Raw genomic sequence first — 21,215 nt, 5'->3', positions numbered from 1 at the left:
ACACAAGAAACCCACTCACACAGACACACACCACTCACACACAGACAGACCCACACATAGACACTACATTTACAGAGAAGCGCACACATGCTCAGACACACAAATGAACACAGACACACAGAGCTGCACACACCACTCTACATATGCGGAGAAGCACACACACACACTCAGACACACATCCAGTGATTACCCTGGGCATGTGTGAGGAGCAGCTCTTGTGACTTGCTTGATGTGGTCAGTGTCAGTGACATTACAAGGAAGCTGTTGATGTCGGTGATCTTAAAGCCCAACTGAGTCTCTCTCTTCTTCAGACTGTGACATCATCGCGATCCCACGGGGCATCAATAAAGCAGCTTTTATGTTTCATTCTCCATTCTTCTATTATAAAGTCCAATACTGTCCCGTCAGTCAGTGTGTCTGTATGAACCCCTCTCTCTCTCAGTGCAGTGTTAATGTACTGGAGTGTCCAGTCAGTGTGTCTGTATTAACCCCTCTCTCTCAGTGCAGTGTTAATGTACTGGAGTGTCCAGTCAGTGTGTGTATTAACCCCTCTCTCTCTCAGTGCAGTGTTAATGTACTGTTGTGTCCAGTCAGTGTGTCTGTATTAACCCCTCTCTCTCTCAGTGCACTGTTAATGTACTGTAGTGTCCAGTCAGTGTGTCTGTATTAACCCCTCTCTCTCAGTGCAGTGTTAATGTACTGGAGTGTCCAGTCAGTGTGTCTGTATTAACCCCCCTCTCTCAGTGCAGTGTTAATGTACTGGAGTGTCCAGTCGGTGTGTCTGTATTAACCCCCCTCTCTCTCAGTGCAGTGTTAATGTACTGGAGTGTCCAGTCAGTGTGTCTGTATTAACCCCACTCTCTCAGTGCAGTGTTAATGTACTGGAGTGTCCAGTCAGTGTGTCTGTATGAACCCCTCTCTCTCAGTGCAGTGTTAATGTACTGGAGTGTCCAGTCAGTGTGTCTGTATGAACCCCTCTCTCTCAGTGCAGTGTTAATGTACCAGAGAGTCTGGTCAGTCAGTGTGTCTGTATTTATCTTCACTCTCTCTCTTCCATTAGTGTCTCTCCAGGGTAATTCCATGCTAATGGTATTAAGTAATCCTTCCTGCTGAAAGGGAGGGCAGAGAGAGAGGGGGATGGGGAGAGAGGCTCTCTCTGCGTCCTCATGTCCCTGGCCTGCAGCTGTCGAACCCTGACGCGAGACAGACAGCGCTCTGCAGCTGCGGTCCTGTCTGTGCCTCAGTACGGGTCCGGGGGCGACGGAGAATTATTTCTGCACCCAAAGGCATTTACTGGGGAGAAACAAAACCACACACAGAGAGAAAAACAAGCTCCAAATAAGCACAGAGATCAAAACACACTTAAGAACTATGAGGAAAACAGCTGAGAGGGTGGATCCTACCCAAGAGCCTGACGATAATGGAACATGTTGGTTCTCGGGGTTAAGAGTGTAAGAGAGCTGAGAGAAAAGGAGGCAGGGAGTAGGTTAGTCAGGGTTAGGAGATGACCAGTATTGTGGGGGTTTAGTGTGTGGGGTCAGTTGTTGCTATGGAGATGACCAGTACAGTGAGGTTTGGTGTGTGGGGTCAGTTGTTGCTATGGAGATAACCAGTACTGTGGGTGGTCAGTTGTTGCTATGGAGATGACCAAACTGGGGGGGTTTAGTGTGTGGGGTCCGTTGTTGCTGTGGAGATGACCAGTATTGTGGGGGGCCAGTTGTTGCTATGGAGATGACCAGTACTGTGGGGGATTGGTGTGTGGAGTCAGTTGTAACAGTGGAGATGACCAGTACTGGGGGAGGTCAGTTGTTGCTACTGAGATGTACAGTACTGTGGCGGGTCAGCTGTTGCTATGGAGATGACCAGTACCATGGGGGCTTGGTGTGCGTGGTCAGTTGTTGCTATGGAGATGACCAGTACTGTGGGGTTTGGTGTGCAGGGTCTGTTGTTGCTATGGAGATGACCAGTACTGTGAGGTTTGGTGTGCGTGGTCAGTGGTTGCTATGGAGATGACCAGTTCTGTGAGGTTTGGTGTGCGTGGTCAGTTGTTGCTATAGAGATGACCAGTACTGTGGCAGGTCAGTTATTACAGTGGAGATGACCAAAACTGTGGGTGTCATCTGTTGCTGTGGAGATGACCAGTACAATGGGGTTTGGTGTGGGTGGTCAGTGGTTGCTATGGAGATGACCAGTAATGTGAGGTTTGGTGTGCAGGGTCTCTTGTTGCTATGGAGATGACCAGTACTGTTGGGGTTCAGCTGTTGCTCTGACTGAGAGGAACCGCTGGTTCTGATCTGTGGTGTCTGTGCTCGACCGACAAGTCTGTGGTGTGAAGCTACCAGCTGAGGGATTATGACTGATCACCTCTACGTCCTGGACGTTCAGGTTAGACCTTCAGGTGTTGGGTGGTGTGGAGCCAGATGTGTCAGAGTGGGGTGGTGTGGATCCAGACGTGTCAGAGTGGGGTGATGTGGAGCCAGATGTGTCAGAGTGGGGTGGTGTGGATCCAGACGTGTCAGAGTGGGGTGGTGTGGAGCCAGACGTGTCAGAGTGGGGTGGTGTGGATCCAGATGTGTCAGAGTGGGGTGATGTGGATCCAGACGTGTCAGAGTGGGGTGGTGTGGAGCCAGATGTGTCAGAGTGGGGGTGGTGTGGAGCCAGATGTGTCAGAGTGGGGTGGTGTGGATCCAGATGTGTCAGAGTGGGGTGGTGTGGAGCCAGACGTGTCAGAGTGGGGTGATGTGGATCCAGACGTGTCAGAGTGGGGTGGTGTGGAGCCAGACGTGTCAGAGTGGGGTGATGTGGATCCAGACGTGTCAGAGTGGGGGTGGTGTGGATCCAGACGTGTCAGAGTGGGGTGATGTGGATCCAGATGTGTCAGAGTGGGGTGGTGTGGATCCAGACGTGTCAGAGTGGGGTGATGTGGAGCCAGATGTGTCAGAGTGGGGTGATGTGGATCCAGATGTGTCAGAGTGGGGTGGTGTGGATCCAGACGTGTCAGAGTGGGGTGATGTGGAGCCAGATGTGTCAGAGTGGGGTGGTGTGGATCCAGACGTGTCAGAGTGGGGTGGTGTGGATCCAGACGTGTCAGAGTGGGGTGGTGTGGATCCAGACGTGTCAGAGTGGGGGTGGTGTGGATCCAGACGTGTCAGAGTGGGGTGATGTGGAGCCAGATGTGTCAGAGTGGGGTGGTGTGGATCCAGACGTGTCAGAGTGGGGTGGTGTGGATCCAGACGTGTCAGAGTGGGGCTGATGTGGCCGCAGAGCCAGTCACGAGAGAATGGTGGGCGAATGGCTGCTCAGCTTGGTTCCTCCTCGTTTGAAGGGCAGAAAAGATGACTGTGCGTCTCGGGAGACCCCCTGGATCACTGTGTGTCACAGTACAGGCGAACGGCCGCAATTCTAGCAGGGAGCCGGAACGAGCCGCTCTCTCTCGTGCCGGGGATGTGGCGCCCTCTGCTGGTCCGGCCTCGTCGCTGCTGCCGCACCAGGCAGGCCCAGAATTCCCGGCAGCAACAAGCCAGCAGGCCGATCCGGAGGTCCAGGACTCGAGCCGAGAATCACATCCTCCCTTCTCATTCATCCCAGAACACGTCAGGAACACACCTCATGGACATTTCTCCCGCAGGATGTCTTCAAACAAGAGTTCATTTGGCTCGCGCTCTGATCCAGACGGACTGCTTTTTGACCCATCTATCTGCTATTTTGACCCACAATCCGACTCGGGGGCGCGGGCAGCGGGAGTCTATCCCAGCCGGCAGCGGTCCGTCGCAGTGTTTTCTGGTCAGATTCGTGGCTTGTATTTCACTGGGGTGAGAGCCTGTGGCTCGGGGGCACAGCAGCAGCTGGGGTCTCGGGATGAACTGCAGCCTGACCGCCTGCTCCGCCCTGCTGCAGCTCCTCCGGATCGCCCCCCCCCCCAGGCTGGAGAGACTCCGCTGGGCTCTTCCCTCCTCACCAGGAAAGCAGACTCACACAGGCCTGGAGTTTGAAAGTGCTTTATTAACTCTAGACAGTGTGCGAGTGTCTCTGTCACTGTGGTCGCTCATACAGTACACACAGACAGACAGCAGTCTTGCTCTGAGGGGAGACACTGTGACTCCCGTCCTGGTATCTCCTCTCCTTCTTTCTGTGCCTCCCGTCCTATCATCTCCTCTTCCTCTCACGGTCTCCTGTACTGTTGTGTGGGTTTATTACTGAGGGATGTTTTATGATCTCCTCTCTCTCTCACTGTGTCTCCCGTCCTGTTATCTCCTCTCCTTCTTACTGTGTCTCTTGTCCTGTTGTGTGAGTTTATCAGTGAGGGACTCTCTGTGATCTCCTCTCTCACAGTGTGTCTCCCGCCCTGTTATGTCCTCTCCGTCTTACTGGGTCTCCTGTCCTGTTATCTACTCTCGCTCTCACTGTGTCTCCTGTCCTGTTGTGTATGTTTATTACTGAGGGATTCTCTGTGATCTCCTCTCTCACTGTGTCTCCTGTCCTGTTGTGTGTGTTTAATACTGAGGGATCCTCTGTGATCTCCTCTCTCTCACTGTGTCTCCTGTCCTGTTGTGTGTGTTTATTTCTGACAGATTCTGTCTTGAATTTTATGGCTATAGACACACTTACTCTCTGTAATGATCCTACTGATTTCAGTACTGATCAGTACCACTGTACTGATTTCTACTATTTAACTAGACTGCTCGGTATGTACACACAGTACTGTACAGTTCACTGCACTGTCTCTGAGCTCGATCTACTGTACAGCCACCCTCTCCTCCACCCTCTACTCCCCTCCTGAGAAGCTGTACTCCGCCTTGTGGTGCATTATCAGCTTGTTATTGATGAAGTAGAAGCTGTCAGACCTTGTTGCAAAGGGGTGAGCGATCATCTCTTCAACTAGGGAAGAAAGAGAGAGGGGTTAATACAGACACACTGACTGGACACTCCAGTACATTAACACTGCACTGAGAGAGAGGGGTTAATACAGACACACTGACTGGACACTACAGTACATTAACACTGCACTGAGAGAGAGAGAGGGGTTAATACAAACACACTGACTGGACACTACAGTACAGTTACACTGCACTGAGAGAGAGGGGTTAATACAGACGCACTGACTGGACACTACAGTACATTAACACTGCACTGAGATAGAGGGGTTAATACAGACACACTGACTGGACACTACAGTACATTAACACTGCACTGAGAGAGAGGGGTTAATACAGACACACTGACTGGACACTACAGTACATTAACACTGCACTGAGAGAGAGGGGTTAATACAGACACACTGACTGGACACTACAGTACATTAACACTGCACTGAGAGAGAGAGAGGGGTTAATACAGACACACTGACTGGACACTCCAGTACATTAACACTGCACTGAGAGAGAGAGAGGGGTTAATACAGACACACTGACTGGACACTCCAGTACATTAACACTGCACTGAGAGAGAGAGAGGGGTTAATACAGACACACTGACTGGACACTCCAGTACATTAACACTGCACTGAGAGAGGTTGCAGGAGAAGGAGGTGGCATTAGTAGGGTGTGTTAGTACTTGTCTCGCTGTCCAGCTCTGGGAGCTCGTAGATGTGCTCGCAAGTGTTGCGGCTGTTGGGGATACAGAAGCCGATCTCAAAGTCAAAGCTCTTAAGCAGCCTGTCCCTGAAGTAGTGTCTCTCGATTAGACGGAACTTATTCAGGGCTTTACTGCCCACTGTGAACTCCACACTGAAACACAGCAAAGTACAGAAAATGTAGACTTCATTTTCAGCACATAGTCCATTCCTGTACAGACTCCCCAAACACATGGTCCTGTCCAGTAGAGACTCACACACAGACAGTCCTGTCCAGTATAGACTCACACACACAGTCCTGTCCAGTACAGACTCACACACACAGCTCTGTCCAGTATAGACTCACACACACTGTGTTGTCCAGTATAGACTCACACACACAGTCCTGTCCAGACTCACACACAGTCCTGTCCAGTATAGACTCACAATGACACAGTTGTGTCCAGTGTAGACACAATCACACAGTCCTGTCCAGTACAGTCTCACACACTGTTCTGTACAGACTCACACACAGTCCTGTCCAGTACAGTCTCACACACAGTCCGGTCCAGTACAGACTCACACACACATTCCTGTCCATTATAGACTCACATACAGACGTCCTGTCCAGTACAGTCTCACACACAGACAGGCCTGTCCAGTATAGACTCACACACGGTCCTGTCCAGACTCACACACATTCCTGTCCAGTATAGACTCACAATCACACAGTCTTGTCCAGTACTGACACACACAATCCTGTTTGGTCCATTAAGACTTACGTTGCTCCAATCTCTCTCAGCTGCAGGAATTCAGGGGTGAAGTGATACCGGATAAACCTGCCTGCATTAACTTCTCTCACATCCTGGATCTCTGCGGGAGAGAGACAGCGGGGCTGTGCTGTTAGACAGCCTTTCCAGCTCCAGTCACCCCCAGTCCAGACGGCCTGCCTCACCCGTGGGACAGTGTTTCCTGATCTCTAGTATCACGCCTCCGCTCTCCATGTCCCGGATCTTGAAGCGAGAGAAGACGATGTTGTAGATGTTGTCCTCTGGGGAGCACAGGTAGTCTGTAGGATGGACACAGCCGTCAGCCGCCCTGAGTGCAAACCGTTACGACCCTGCAGTGGGTGTCCCGATCTCTCCTTGACCTGGACAGACTCCGGCGGCGTAGCAAGAGGAAAAACAAAACACGCCCCCCCACAGAAGGAAACAAGACGCCCATAGGCGTAACAACCCCCCTTCTGAAGTAACTGAAGTCTAGGGGAAAATTCACAAGGTGTCACGATCGGGATCCCTCCTCTTAAGGGCGCTCTGATCCTTTCGTATTTTAGCTGATTATGTGCACCTGCCCCCTGTTTTGCCCCTCCTTATTTACGCCGGGCGCTCCCGCTATTCCTGGCTCAGCACTGGGAGATGGACGCCCGGAAGCCCACCTACCAGCGGGTCCAGGAGAGACCCCGACGGCCTCGGCTTCACCCCGGCTTCCTGACCATCTGGGTCCGGGGCTCGGAGCGCCAGGCCTCGTTACCCTGGTTTGATTCCCCGTCCCTGTTCCGGATTCTCACCACGTTTGTCTCGTCTTGGGTGGATCCCCCGGTTCCTGGACCCTGGCCTGCGCCCCAGATTCCCCCTAGGACTGTTTGGGACTCGTTATCCTTCCCCACGCCCCCCCCCCCCCCGGATCACCGCAGTCACGCCCCCCTGCCTGTCAACCTGTCCTGATCCTCTACGTCTCCTCCCTGTTGTCCTTCTCCACTTACTTCCGGATTATACCGTCTGCATAGGGTCTGCGTAGGGGGGGGCGCGGGAAGAGATGGGGATCGCGTGCAGCGTCTATCGGGTTTTAGGAGAGGAAGTGACATCACGAGCAACTGCGAATTACCGACGGCCGGGGCTGATTGAACTCGGCTGTTGTCACCCCTCCCGAACTTTCGGCACCAACTCCATTAACGGCGTAGTGAGACCCATTTAAGGTCAACACCGTTTCTCTCAAGCTCCGAAATAAAACTGCAAACGGGAAGAGTGCGGACACACACACAAGAAAGTCAACAGACACTGTCTCCTGCTCTAGAGGAAATATATTTATGGGATGTTTCTTTTCTTACCCGCAGTGCTGGCCGTCAGCCCCAGGACCATACTGGGGGTGATGGGCTCCCCAGGAAGCAGCTCTCTCACCTCCGTCACGGGCTTCTGCCCTCCTCTCCTGAGCTCGCACTCGCCCAAGATCAGCCCGTTCCACTCCTCCATCTCCCCCTCTCCCTCGTCCTCACTGTCCATCTCCCTCTCCCCCTCCATCTCTCCCTCTCCCTCGCTCTCTCCCTCCATCTCCCTCTCCTCCTCTCCCTCTCTGCCCCCTTCCATCTCTCCTTCTCCCTCTCCCTCGCTCTCCCCCTCCATTTCGCCCTCCTCCTCACTCTCCCTCTCCCTGTCTCCTTCATTCTCCCTCTCTTTCTCTCTCACTCCCCCCATCTTCCTCTCCCCCTCCATCTCCCTCTCCTCCTCGCTGTCCCTCACCCCCTGTCCTTCATTCTCCCCCTCTCCCTCACTCTCTCCCTCCTTGTCCCTCTCCTCATCGCTGTCCATCTTCCTCTCTCCCTCCATCTTCCTCCTCCCCTCTCCCTCTTTAGCTCATCCTACAGTACGACCAGCCCCTGATCCTGTCGCCCTGCCCTCCTCTGCGGTGACGACGAGATCCCCCCGAGACCGCTGACAGCCGGGACCCGGACTCTGGCTGGCGCCCTGCGGCAGGGTGACTCTGAGACAGAGGGGGAGGTGAGCGCGGATTACACTGGATCTGACTGGGCTAATCCACTTAACCCTGGAAGGACAGGCAGGGTATGGCCAGCCAGAGGGGACACAGTGCACCGGCTGTGCAGGACATGATTCTAACAGGCTGAATGAGCTCATCAGAGGAGCCAGCTCTGTCATTGTGTCTGGCCTGGACCCCCTGGAGGAAGTGGCTGAGAGGAGAATGGTGTCCAAACTAGAGGCCATCATGGACAACGTCTCCCATCCCCTCTATGACATGCTTGTGAGAATGAAGAGCACGTTCAGCAATAGACTCCATAGATCCATCCCCGGTGCGACAGGGAGCGCTACAGGAGGTCATTCTTGCCTCCTGCCATAAGACTGTACAACTCATCCACTGTGTGTCTGGGCAGAGGCAACATTGACAGTGACCTGTTTCTGGACTGACCAGTAAACTCTCTGTTTACATCTGGCTTTTCCTGTTTACAGCTGTTTTTCTGCAATATATGCCACGGACTTGCGCAATATATTTTTATATTTATAATGTGCAGTACTTTTTGTGTACTGTTCTGTTTTTTGTATATCCTGTACTGTGAGCAACTCTTTTTTAGTGCACTTCTCACTGACTGTACTGATTGGATTGTATGTATTGTATTATTATTATTGTATCATTTCGTTACACTGCCCTGTGCTGACTGTGAGAAGCTGCTGTTGCATTGCAATTTCCCTCACGGGATTAATAAAGGGGTCAGCAGCAGCGACGGACCCCACACAGAACACCCCTAAAATCCCTGCACACCCCACTACGACCCTCCCAGCTGGGCTGATCCCCGCCCAATCGTTTCAGACTCAGGGTCCGCGAGACACAGGTGGGTCGGTTCCCGACGCGGAGCTCCGGACCCAGCAGTGCTGTTTTGCTGCATTCCCATAATCCTTAGCGGATATCAATGAAGCCGTTTCTGGCCTAGCCGCACACCCCCATCGCAGGATGGACGTAGGCAGGAAAAGGGGGAGACAGATGAGCAGAGAGACACGGGTGTTATTGGGAGATCTGCGCTGTGGAGGATGTGAAGTTTACAATAGCTGTTTCCCGGCGCAGCCACTAGAGGGCACTATTCACCACACCCCCCCATAGGAACCTCTGTTTGGTTTTGAGCAGGTATGTCAACAGGAAGTGTGGTGGCATGATGACGCTTCTCGACCGCTGCTCTGAGTCAAAGAGAAAAAAAAGGAAGCTGAGGGAGAGGAGGAGGAGGGGGAGGAAGACAGAGGCAGGAGAGCAGAGGAGCGGTGTGGCTCCAAACCACATCCTCCTTCGCTCGGACTGCGGGCCCCCGTTTCCATGGCGACTGCACCCCGGAACTGAGCCGGCGTTGGGATGACGACAGCGGTGCCGGCAAGGCAGGGCCTTCCCAGCATGCTCGGGTGCAGACAGGAAGCCGAAAGTGCGATCAGCAGGAGGATGAAGAGGGACAGAGTAAGACAGGTAAGCGTCTGGGGCTGTGGGCCTCTTTTCTAACTATGGGACTGTGTGTTGGTTGAGATTCTGTCCTGTGTAGTTCGAGGGTCTGTAAGTCTGCCTGTCCGGGGGGGTGGGTTGACGTCAGTCCTTTGGACTGAGGTTCTGTCAGACAGAAACAGAAATGGAATAGATTCAACTATCAACAAACCTAATATCTGTACAATAGCTTAATAGGATTCTCCTCTGAGTGTGTCAGTCCCTTCTCTGTATCAACCCCTCTCTCTCTCTCAGTGCAGTGTTAATATACTGGAGTGTCCAGTCAGTGTGTCTGTATTAACCCCTCTCTCTCAGTGGAGTTTTAATGCGCTGTAGTGTCCAGTCAGTGTGTCTGTATCAACCCCTCTCTCTCTCTCAGTGCAGTGTTAATGCGCTGTAGTGTCCAGTCAGTGTATCTGTATTAACCCCTCTCTCTCTCAGTGCAGTGTTAATGTACTGGAGTGTCCAGTCAGTGTGTCTGTATTAACCCCTCTTTCTCTCAGTGCAGTGTTAATGCGCTGTAGTGTCCAGTCAGTGTGTCTGTATTAACCCCTCTCTCTCAGTGCAGTGTTAATGTACTGGAGTGTCCAGTGTGTCTGTATTAACCCCCCTCTCTCTCAGTGCAGTGTTAATGTACTGGAGTGTCCAGTTTGTGTGTCTGTATTAACCTCTCTCTCTCAGTGCAGTGTTAATGTACTGGAGTGTCCAGTCAGTGTGTCTATATTAACCCCCCTCTCTCTCAGTGCAGTGTTAATGTACTGGAGTGTCCAGTCAGTGTGTCTGTATGAACCCCTCTCTCTCTCAGTGCAGTGTTAATGTACTGGAGTGTCCAGTTTGTGTGTCTGTATTAACCTCTCTCTCTCAGTGCAGTGTTAATGTACTGGAGTGTCCAGTCAGTGTGTCTGTATTAACCCCTCTCTCTCTCAGTGCAGTGTTAATGTACTGGAGTGTCCAGTCAGTGTGTCTGTATTAACCCCCCTCTCTCTCAGTGCAGTGTTAATGTACTGGAGTGTCCAGTTTGTGTGTCTGTATTAACCTCTCTCTCTCAGTGCAGTGTTAATGTACTGTAGTGTCCAGTCAGTGTGTCTGTATTAACCCCTCTCTCTCAGTGCAGTGTTAATGTACTGTAGTGTCCAGTCAGTGTGTCTGTATTAACCCCTCTCTCTCAGTGCAGTGTTAATGTACTGGAGTGTCCAGTCGGTTGGTCAGTCAGTATTTATCTCTCTCCAGATGACCAGAGGGACGATGCTGACACTCTTTCTCTCCGTGTCCCACCTTTCGGCGACCCTGCCCCCCTCTCCCTGTCAGCGGGACGTCCCTGGGTGCCCCGAGTCCACAACAGCGCAGGACAGCAGCCTCAGTCTCGGCGCCCCTACGGTCACAGAGCGGGGCGCCCACGCGGCGCGCCCCCCTGCCTCCACACCGGGGGTACCTCCCTACCACAGCCCCCACCCCCCCACCCGCGCCTCCTGGGGGGGCAGCTCCTGCGGGGCGGGGTTCGGGTTCCGCGGGGTGCGCCTGACCTGCCTGGTGACCCTGTGGGCCCTGGGGGTCACGGCGGCCGTGTTCCTGGGGCTCACCGTCTTCCTGTGCGTGCGCCTCTCCGCCCAGCGGCGGGCAGGCAAGTGGCGGCTCCGCGGGCGGGGGCGCGGGGGCGGCCAGCCCACCAGGAGGAGAGGGGACCCCGAGGAGCCCAGCCTGTGGCTGCAGCCCCGGGTCACCCCGGAGCAGATCGCCGAGTTCTGGTACAGCGCCGGGACGAGAGAGGGGTGCGGCCAGGACAGGGACTGAGAGAGGGGGGGCAGCACGGGGGGCGGCGGCGACCTTTCGTGCAGGACCTTTCAAAGGTCAAAGGTCAGCGAGGGGCGGCTCTTTCAGAATCGGAGATCCGGGGCGGTGGCGCGAGGATGCGAACCCGGGACCTCCTTCTCGATGAGGATAACGAACCGGCTGGCCTGGGGGTCTCCGGCTCCAGCCCCCACCTGATTCGACGACCAAAACTGCGCACCCCTTCTCTGTTAATACCCCCCAAAATCAGGAACTGACCCCCTGCACCCCAGTGATTCTCAACTGGGGGATGTGGGGGGCACGTCATTGGAGACTTTGGGTTTTGGGGGGAGCAGCCCCATCCAGAGACGCGACAGGGAGGAGGTCAGCAGAAGAAATGGGGGAAAACGGGTTACCCCAGAACAATAAAACATTCCCATCTGGGGCTCCAGTTAATTGTCATTAATTTTATAAAAATAAATGTATAGTTATTATTTTTATTTTATTTTAATCATCATCATTATCACTCTGGGTGTGTGTGTGTGTGTCCAGTCGGGGTCCGTGGGTCAGTGGGTCAGGACCAGAACCTGCTTCGTTCAGCGCAGTCAAACCGGCCTTCCCGGGCCGGACCCCTGAAGATCCCCTGAAGACCCCCAGGACGGCCTGGGCAAGCGGGGAGGGAGGCAGTGGTCACTGCTGTCTCACAGCTCCCGGGCCCTGGGTTCGAATGTGGGCCAGGGGACATTCTGTGTGGAGTCTGCATGCTCAGCCCGTGCTCATGTGGGGTTCCCGCCAGGGGCTCCGGATTCCTCCCAGAGGTCTGCAGGCCGCACAGCGCACACACACAACGTCACAACACCCACACAGGCAGGCCGTACAGCAACCTATCACAACCCCACACACCCTGTTCCCAGCTGTACTGAGGAGAGAGGAGGGAGACAGGAGGAGAGAGAGAGGAGATAGAGAAGGGAGAGTCAGTGAGGGGAGAGAGAGGAGAGAGGGGGTGAGGGGAGAGAGAGGAGAGAGTCAGTGAGAGGAGAGAGGAGAGAGGAGAGAGTGAAGGGAGAGAGAAGGGAGAGTCAGTGAGGGGAGAGAGAGGAGAGAGGGGGTGAGAGGAGAGAGAGGAGAGAGTCAGTGAGAGGAGAGAGGAGAGAGGAGAGAGTGAAGGGAGAGAGAGGGGAGAGTCAGTGAGGGGAGAAAGAGGAGAGGGTGGGTGAGGGGGGAGAGAGGAGAGGGTGGGTGAGGGGAGACAGAAAGGAGAGAGAGGAGAGAGTGAAGGGAGAGAGAGGAGAGGTGAGGATTGAGGTGGTGAGAAGAGAGAGAGGAGAGAATCAGAGGGGAGAGAGAGGAGAGAGGAGAGAGGTGAGAGGTGAGGCAATGTCTTTAAATTAAAAAAGAGGAAACAATTCACAGCAGAACAAAACAGCAGATAGGAGGAAACAAGAAGAGATGAGCTTCCTGTTCCCACATTCCTGTCGGTTATAACAGCACAACAGGACAGGAGATACAGGGAGAGAGAGGAGATCACCAGTCATAAACACACACAACAGGACAAGAGACACTGAGAGAGAGAGGAGATCACAGAGAAACTCTCAGTCATAAACACACACAACAGGACAGGAGACACAGGGAGAGAGAGAGGAGATCACCAGTCATAAACACACACAACAGGACAGGAGACACAATGAGAGAGAGGAGATCACCAGTCATAAACACACACAACAGGACAGGAGACACAATGAGAGAGGGAGGAGATCACCAGTCATAAACACACACAACAGGACAGAAGACACAATGAGAGAGGGAGGAGATCACAGAGAATTCCTCTGTAATAAACACACACAACAGGACGGGAGACACAGTGAGAGAGGGAGGAGATCACAGAGAAAACCCTCAGTCATAAACACACACAACAGGACAAGAGACACTGAGAGAGAGGAGATCACAGAGAAACTCTCAGTCATTAACACACACAACAGGACAGGAGACACAGGGATAGAGAGAGGAGATCACAGAGAATCCCTCTGTAATAAACACACACAACAGGACAGGAGACACAGGGAGAGAGAGGAGATCACAGAGAAAACCCTCAGTCTTAAACACACACAACAGGACGGGAGACTGTGTTCAGAATGGATGATTCTTGCTGTCACACGGTGGCTGACTGTGATGAAAGCTCTGAAGTTGTTTCCTCAAAGCCAGAAAGAGGAAGATGCCATCGCACACACACAGACTGAAACATGTACAAAAACACACACTCCCTTCCCAGCTCCCCTCTCTCTCTGGACTGACTGCCCATGCCGGGAGGACACTGGTGCATGAGGACAGACTGATGGAGAGAGGAGAGAGAGGGGAGAAAGAGGAGAGAGAGGACACAGACAAACCTGGCTGTCCAGAGAGGACAGGCTCAGTGACCACAGCCTGGCCATAGAAACTGGACACGGACAGACCTGGCTGTCCAGAGAGGACAGGCTCAGTGACCACAGCCTGGCCATAGAAACTGACCTGGCTGTCCAGAGAGGACAGGCTCAGTGACCACAGCCTGGCCATAGAAACTGGACACAGGAAGATCTGGCTGTCCAGAGAGGACAGGCTCAGAGACGACAGCCTGGCCATAGAAACTGGACACAGGAAGACCTGACTGTCCAGAGAGGACAGGCTCAGTGACCACAGAGAGGACAGGCTGTGCTCCCACTGCCAGCGGGGAGAAATAGAGACAGAGGTGCACTTTCTTCTGAACCACGACAGATACTCTGGGATTAGAGAAACATTCTTCTCTAAATTTACAAATCTAATTCCAGAGTTCCCACACCTGCCAGAGTCACAACGGGTCCCAATCCTGCTGGGAGAGGGAGGAGGGAACTCAGCTGAACTTGCAGCCCAGTATGTGATCTCCTGTCACAGCCTGAGGAGCAGTGAGTCTGTCTCCCAGTAATGCTCCATCTGTAGATATCTTATAATTGTGTCTGTGTTGTAAATGTTTGTGGATTTATTTGTTTCATGTTTATTGTATTTGTTTTGCTTTGGCAACCCTGATTTTACTCATTGGTCACACCAATAAAGCACCTTGACTTGAATTGAGGAAAGGAGAGAGAGGAGCAGAGCTCGCCTGCGCACGAGAGAGAGAGAGGAGAGAGAAGGAGGAAGACAGAGAGAGAAGGAGAAAGAGAAGCAGAGCTCGCCTGTGCACGAGAGAGAGAGAGAGGAGAGAGAAGGAGGAAGAGAGAGAGAGAAGGAGAAAGAGAAGCACAGCTCGCCTGCGCACGAGAGAGAGAGAGAGGAGAGAGAAGGAGGAAGAGAGAGAGAGAAGGAGAAAGAGAAGCACAGCTCGCCTGCGCACGAGAGAGAGAGAGAGAGAGAGGCGGGGAGCGGATGTGGCGACGCCCAGCAGGCTCCTTCCAGGCAGTCTGGGGTCTCAGTTGTGCTGATGCTCCGCAGGCCTGCAGGTAAGCGCTGGGGTCCGGGTGCGAGGGAGGGCGTTGGGCCAGGAACCGGCCGTGTGGTCGCGGGCCCCTGCGGTTCGGTCACCTTCGCCAGCGGGTCAGACACAGGCAGACACACTGATTTCAAGAGCCTCGCTCACCGTGCTTCTCTCTCACCACAACCTCACTGAGCTTTACTGCACTGCACTGAGCTCTTACCCCGATCTCACTGGGCTTTACTGCACTGGACTGAGCTCTTACCCTGATCTCACTGGGCTTTACTGCACTGCACTGAGCTCTTACCCTGATCTCACTGTGCTTTACTGCACTGCACTGAGCTCTTACCCGGATCTCACTGGGCTTTACTGCACTGGACTGAGCTCTTACCCTGATCTCACTGGGCTTTACTGCACTGCACTGAGCTCTTACCCGGATCTCACTGGGCTTTACTGCACTGGACTGAGCTCTTACCCTGATCTCACTGGGCTTTACTGCACTGGACTGAGCTCTTACCCTGATCTCACTGTGCTTTACTGCACTGCACTGAGCTCTTACCCGGATCTCACTGGGCTTTACTGCACTGGACTGAGCTCTTACCCTGATCTCACTGGGCTTTACTGCACTGCACTGACCTCTTACCCTGATCTCACTGGGCTTTACTGCACTGCACTGAGCTCTTACCCGGATCTCACTGGGCTTTACTGCACTGGACTGAGCTCTTACCCTGATCTCACTGGGCTTTACTGCACTGCACTGACCTCTTACCCTGATCTCACTGGGCTTTACTGCACTGGACTGAGCTCTTACCCTGATCTCACTGGGCTTTACTGCACTGGACTGAGCTCTTACCCTGATCTCACTGTGCTTTACTGCACTGCACTGTGTTTTTACCCTGATCTCACTGGGCTTTACTGCACTGCACTGACCTCTTACCCTGATCTCACTGGGCTTTACTGCACTGGACTGAGCTCTTGCCCTGATCTCACTGTGCTTTACTGCACCGGACTGTGTTTTTACCCTGATCTCACCGGGCTTTACTGCACTGCACTGTGTTTTTACCCTGATCTCCCTGGGCTTTATTGCACTGCACTATGTTTTTACCCCGATCTCACTGGGCTTTACTGCACTGGACTGTGATTTGACCCTGATCTCACTGGGCTTTATTGCACTGCACTGTGTTTTTACCACAATCTCCCTGGGCTTTCCTGCGCCGGACTGTGATTTGACCATGCAGGAAAAGTCTAGATCACAACAGCAGTGCTCCGGTGGCGTGGGTGTCACAAATGGCGCCGGCGGCGATTCTGCGTTTCGGAAAGCCCTGGGGCTTACTTTCAGGCTAGTTTCCGTTCCATGCGTGTAAACGTTGCTGTTATCTGCTGTGCCCAGGTTGCCTGCCGGTGGTGGTGGCTCAAGGCTGATATCAGCTATCCAAAGCAGCGCGACGCCCAGAGGGCACGTCGGACTTGAGAGAGAGGCAGAGAGAGGGAGCAGTGAGCAGGCGAGGGCAGGAAGTGGGCGTGTGCGCATCAGGGTGCGGAGAGCACGCTGCCGGGCCGGAGAAGGCCAGCACCCTTAGACCGATCCCATAACCCCCCCACCGCAGGGGGGAGACAGGGGGAACCAGCGCCCTCCCCAGCCGCGGCACCGATCCGGACACCCAGGGGGGGCCGCCATGGCGAGAGCCGCCCGCGCGCTGGTCCTGGCGCTGGTCCTGGCCGCCGTCCGGGCTGAGCCGGGCAACGATACCGAGACGGCCAACCCCACGCTGATGGTGCACCACCTCACCACCGCTGAGCCCCTGATTCTAACCACCATGGCGCCCAGCACCGCGCTGCAGACCGCCACCCCCGATTCCACCGCCGGGCCCCCCGAGACGAGCACCAAGCCCACCGCCGCCCTGCTCGGGGACACGGAGCCCCCGTCCTCCCCCACGTCCACCGGAGCCACAACGGCCCCCAGCACCGCCCTGACCTCGTGGCCCACCACCCTCGAGACCACCAGCACGGCTCTGACCTCGCCGCCCACCACCCCCGAGACCACCAGCACGGCGGGCGCAGACACCACCTCCACCGCCGGCTTCTCCCCCACCAGCTCCGGGCCGCCCACTTCTCCGGAGACGACCGCGGCGCCCCCCGCTGGCCTGCCCGGAGACACCACCGACGACGCCTCGACGGAGAGCACGACGACGGCGAGCACGACGACGGCGGCCACGACGACCGCGGCCACGACGACCAGCCGCGTCAGCTCCACGACGCCTGAAGTCGCTCCCAGCACCGCCGCCTCGGGGGCCGCCGGCGCCGGCACTGCCCCCGTCAGCGGCCTCTTGCTCTGGATCGTTGTGGCCGTACTGGTGGGGGCCGTCCTGCTGGTGGGGTGCGTGGCCGCGGGGGTGTACGTGTGCAAGCGGCGCCGGAGCGGCTCCACGACGTTCCCGGGCGCCTACAGCGGGGGGCGCCAGAGCAGGAAGCACAAGGGCGGCCAGGACGTCTGGGCCGCGCCCATGCCCGACAAGGAGGAGAACGGGGGGCCGGCGGGGGACGAGGACGCGGAGGCCGGCCGCGGGAAGGGCCCCGAGGGGGACAAGGAGGCGGGGGACCCTGGGGCCCTCAGCACCTTCCTCAACCGGGCCGGCTCGCGGCCCACGTCCGGCGCCCAGCCGGAGGGCGTGAGCGTGGAGCTGAGGGAGGAGGGCGCCGCGCGGGGGGAGGCGCAGCCCCTCCTGGGTCCCGACCCCGGCGCCCCCCTGGAGAACGGCCAGGGGCCGGCGCCGGCCCCCCTGCCTGACTCCTCCGCCCTGCCTCCTCCCCCGCCGGCCGAGCAGGGGGGCGACGGGCTCTCCCCGACTTTCTGTCTGACCTCCTCTGTGTGAGTCAGTCAGACAGAGGGGAGAGAGAGAGGAGGCACAGGGAGGGGAGGGAGAGAGAGGAGGCACAGAGAGGGGAGGGAGAGAGAGGGGGAGAGGAGAGAGAAGAGGAGGTACAGGGAGGGAGAGAGAAGGCACAGAGAGAGGAGGGAGAGAGGAGGCACAGAGAGGGGAGGGAGAGAGAGGGGGAGAGGAGAGAGAAGAGGCACAGAGAGGGGAAGGAGAGAGAGGAAGAGAGGAGAGAGAGAGGGAGAGAGGAGAGAGAGAGGAGGCACAGGGAGGGAGAGAGGAGGCACAGAGAGGGGAGGGAGAGAGAGGGAGAGAGGAGGCACCGGGAGAGGAGGGTGAGAGACAGGAGGGTGAGACAGAGGAAGGAGAGGAGGGGAAAGGAGGACGAGATACACTTGTGCTGTAGGGTCTTTGTTAAGAGTCCTGAGTAGGTAGTATATTCAACGCTTTGTACAGTAATTGAAACATGCAGAGAAATAAGGCAGACAGGCCATCAGAGAGACAGACACACAGACAGAGAGGCCGACAGGCACACAGGTCATCAGAGAGACAGACATGCTGACAGAGAGACAGACGTACAGACAGAGAGACCGACAGACAGGCAGGCCATCAGAGAAACAGACAAGCTGACAGAGAGACAGACGGACGGATCAGAGAGACAGACACGTGGACGGGCCATCAGAGAGACAGACATGCGGACAGAGAGACAGACAGGCAGACAGGCCACGAGAGAGACAGACACGTGGACAGGCCATCAGAGTGACAGACACGTGGACAGAGAGACAGACGGACAGACAGACCGACAGGCAGACAGGCTATCAGAGACACAGCACAGATTGCTTTAGGAGAGTTTATCTTTTATAGATTTTAAACATCTGCTTTCTGGATGTTCAGTATATCTTTAGGACTAATTTCACACATACCCGATCTTCAGAGAGAGAGAGGAGACAGTAACCAGAGGACTGCACTCGCACCCTGGGCTGAGCTGCTGAGGCAATAAAAACCAAAACAGCGTGGGGTGGGCTGATTCCTGAACGCCCTCCGGAGCCGGGGTTGGGAATCGGGAAGTACTCCTAGCAGATGCTTTCGGGAAAACAGCGGGAATCCGCCCTGGACTGGGAAAGCCGGCCTGTGGAAGTCGGACAAGGGGACGCTGGACACCTGCCTTGAAAGGCGCTATACAGAAGAAGTCCTGCTTCCGGGGGGCGGCTGTGAACCCGGGATTTTGGACAGAAACTGTGCCTCCGCGGTGATTCTCGGAGATCCCGGAGGAGGCAGGGCTCCTGTGTGTTCGCTCTGCGGTGTGTGTGTGTGCTGAGCTGGGGGGGCGGGGCGGGGACAGGGGACCCCCGGGAGACTGGCGGGGCTGCTGGGAGGGGGAGAGACCCCAGACGCCGCTGAAAGCATCAACCTTGTGCTGGAACGTATTTCTTGTATCAATGTATTGGAAATGCTTGGTGTTCTGAACGACTGGAGGAATAAATAGTTTCTGAATGCAGAGCGGTGCAGACTGCTGTCTCCTGAGGGACTGTGGGGGTTCAGACAGGCCTCTGGTACCAGACTCCCGGACCAAACCTGCCTGCGATTGTGTGTTTTACCATTATCGCAATATCTGTCACTGGCTTTTCCTTCTCTATTTCTCTGACACATTTTAGTATAGTGCTTTACTGCGCTGTATTGTGTTTTTACCCTGATCTCACTGGGCTTTACTGTGCTGCCCTGTGTTTTTACCCAGATCTCACTGGGCTTTACTGCAGTGTACTCTGTTTTTACCCTGATCTCACTGGGCTTTACTGCTCTGTACTGTGTTTTTACCCTGATCTCACTTGGCTTTATTGCACTGTACTGTGTTTTTACCTTGATCTCACTGGGCTTTACTGCACTGTATTGTGTTTTTATTCCAATCTCACCTGGCTTTTTTGCACTGTACTGTGTTTTTACCCTGATCTCACTGAGCTTCACTGCTCTGTACTGTGTTTTTACCCTGATCTCACTGGGCTTTACTGCGCTGTACTGTGCTTTTGCCCTGATCTCACTGGGCTTTATGGACTGTACTGTGTTTTTACCGTGATCTCACCGGTCTTTACTGCACTGTACTGTGTTTTTACCCAGATCTCATTGGGCTTTATTGCACTGTACTGTGTTTTTACCCTGATCTCACTGGGCTTTACTGCGCTGTACTGTGTTTTTACCCTGATCTCACTGGGCTTTACTGCGCTATACTGTGCTTTTACCCTGATCTCACAGGGCTTTACTGTGCTGTACTGTGCTTTTACCCTGATCTCACAGGGCTTTACTGCGCTGTACTGTGTTTTTACCCTGATCTCACTGGGCTTTATGAACTGTACTGTGTTTTTACCCTGATCTCACCAGGCTTTACTGCACTGTACTGTGTTTTTACCCCGATCTCACAGGGCTTTATGAACTGTACTGTGTTTTTACCCTGATCTCTCTGGGCTTTATTGCACTGTACTGTGTTTTTACCCTGGTCTCACTGGGCTGCACGGTACTTTCACAACAGTATGCAGAATAGAGAAGTCTTCTAAAGGTCTGCTCTCCTTGAGGACCAGCTACATGTGTTCAGAAGTGTGAGGACCTTTCCCCTGAATAGGCAGACAGTACTATCTCTTTTTTCACTGTACTGTGTGCGATATTCTTGAATCTGTGGCACGGCCCTGACTGTGCAGCCAGTGTGTGGTTCACGTTTTGCAAGCACTCATTTGTTAATTTGATTACAGGACAGTTACTTCACATTTCGCAGTAAGTTGTGCTGACAGGGCTCTGTGGAACAAGGTCTGATGCCACTATCGGTCAGAGATGAAAAATGAAACCCCAGTTTTCATAATCTTTTGCATGAAGGAAAGTCTGAATCCACTCTTTTCCTTGTGATACTGACCACTGGACTCCCAGATCCACTCCAGGTTTTATAGTATTTGTTAGAGTCCAGCTGCATAGCAATCTAATCCAGTCCCGGATTGCAGCTTTGGGCTGTAATACAAACACCAGCTTCATGCTCCATGCTTATTTCCGAGTTAGAAAAGTGCAAACAAGCGCATGAGTGTGCTTGTGCATTGGGCCACATGAGTAGTGCAAGAAATTACATGTGTGCTTAGTGTGCATCTCTGTATATACTAGTGTTTATTTGAGCGTGTGAACTGCTGTGTGCAGGTATTTGTGTTTGAGCGTGTGAACTTGTGTGTGCATGTATTTGTGTTTAAGCGTGTGAATTTAGTGTGCATGTATTTGTGTTTGAGCATGTGAGTCTGTGTGCCTGTATTTGTTATTGAGCGTGTGAATTTGTGTGTGCATGTATTTGTGTTTGAGTGTGTGAATTTGCGTGTGCATATATTTGATT

The 21,215-nt window shown here is 54.2% G+C and overlaps 3 protein-coding genes across 3 annotated transcripts; 2 read left to right on the top strand and 1 right to left on the bottom strand.

The window, feature by feature from the left end:
• Positions 1–3,982: 3,982 nt before the first annotated feature.
• Positions 3,983–8,340, bottom strand: unc119c (unc-119 lipid binding chaperone c). Its single transcript, XM_006643244.3, has 5 exons — positions 7,659–8,340; positions 6,507–6,620; positions 6,334–6,424; positions 5,554–5,726; positions 3,983–4,878 (listed from the first exon to the last, which is right to left on the bottom strand). Exons 1-5 carry the CDS (start codon positions 8,152–8,154, stop codon positions 4,766–4,768), a joined length of 987 nt encoding a protein of 328 aa, XP_006643307.3. The 5' UTR covers positions 8,155–8,340; the 3' UTR covers positions 3,983–4,765.
• Positions 8,341–9,529: 1,189 nt separating this feature from the next.
• On the top strand, positions 9,530–12,066 carry LOC107076137 (uncharacterized). Its single transcript, XM_015339584.2, has 2 exons — positions 9,530–9,787; positions 11,030–12,066. The coding sequence occupies exons 1-2, from the start codon at positions 9,680–9,682 to the stop codon at positions 11,588–11,590; spliced, it is 669 nt and encodes a 222-aa protein (XP_015195070.2). The 5' UTR covers positions 9,530–9,679; the 3' UTR covers positions 11,591–12,066.
• A 2,750-nt stretch (positions 12,067–14,816) lies between these two features.
• Positions 14,817–19,358, top strand: LOC102690169 (mucin-7-like). Its single transcript, XM_069188421.1, has 2 exons — positions 14,817–15,012; positions 16,375–19,358. The coding sequence occupies exon 2, from the start codon at positions 16,661–16,663 to the stop codon at positions 17,855–17,857; it is 1,197 nt and encodes a 398-aa protein (XP_069044522.1). The 5' UTR covers positions 14,817–15,012; positions 16,375–16,660; the 3' UTR covers positions 17,858–19,358.
• The last annotated feature ends 1,857 nt before the right edge of the window (positions 19,359–21,215 follow it).

The sequence above is a fragment of the Lepisosteus oculatus genome, chromosome 4 (assembly GCF_040954835.1).
Source record: "Lepisosteus oculatus isolate fLepOcu1 chromosome 4, fLepOcu1.hap2, whole genome shotgun sequence".
Taxonomy (NCBI): Eukaryota; Metazoa; Chordata; class Actinopteri; order Semionotiformes; family Lepisosteidae; genus Lepisosteus; species Lepisosteus oculatus.
This window is presented reverse-complemented; position numbering and strand designations above follow the sequence as displayed.

Excerpts from the sequence above, each read along its gene's own strand:
- unc119c (XM_006643244.3), bottom strand. The coding sequence starts at position 8,154 with ATGGAGGGAGAGAGGAAGATGGACAGCGATGAGGAGAGGGACAAGGAG. Across the intron at positions 6,621-7,658 it reads GCTGACGGCCAGCACTGCGG|ACTACCTGTGCTCCCCAGAG; the intron begins GTAAGAAAAGAA and ends TCCATCCTACAG. Across the intron at positions 5,727-6,333 it reads CTGAGAGAGATTGGAGCAAC|TGTGGAGTTCACAGTGGGCA; the intron begins GTAAGTCTTAAT and ends GCTGTGTTTCAG.
- LOC107076137 (XM_015339584.2), top strand. The coding sequence starts at position 9,680 with ATGACGACAGCGGTGCCGGCAAGGCAGGGCCTTCCCAGCATGCTCGGG. Across the intron at positions 9,788-11,029 it reads AGAGGGACAGAGTAAGACAG|ATGACCAGAGGGACGATGCT; the intron begins GTAAGCGTCTGG and ends ATCTCTCTCCAG.
- LOC102690169 (XM_069188421.1), top strand. The coding sequence starts at position 16,661 with ATGGCGAGAGCCGCCCGCGCGCTGGTCCTGGCGCTGGTCCTGGCCGCC.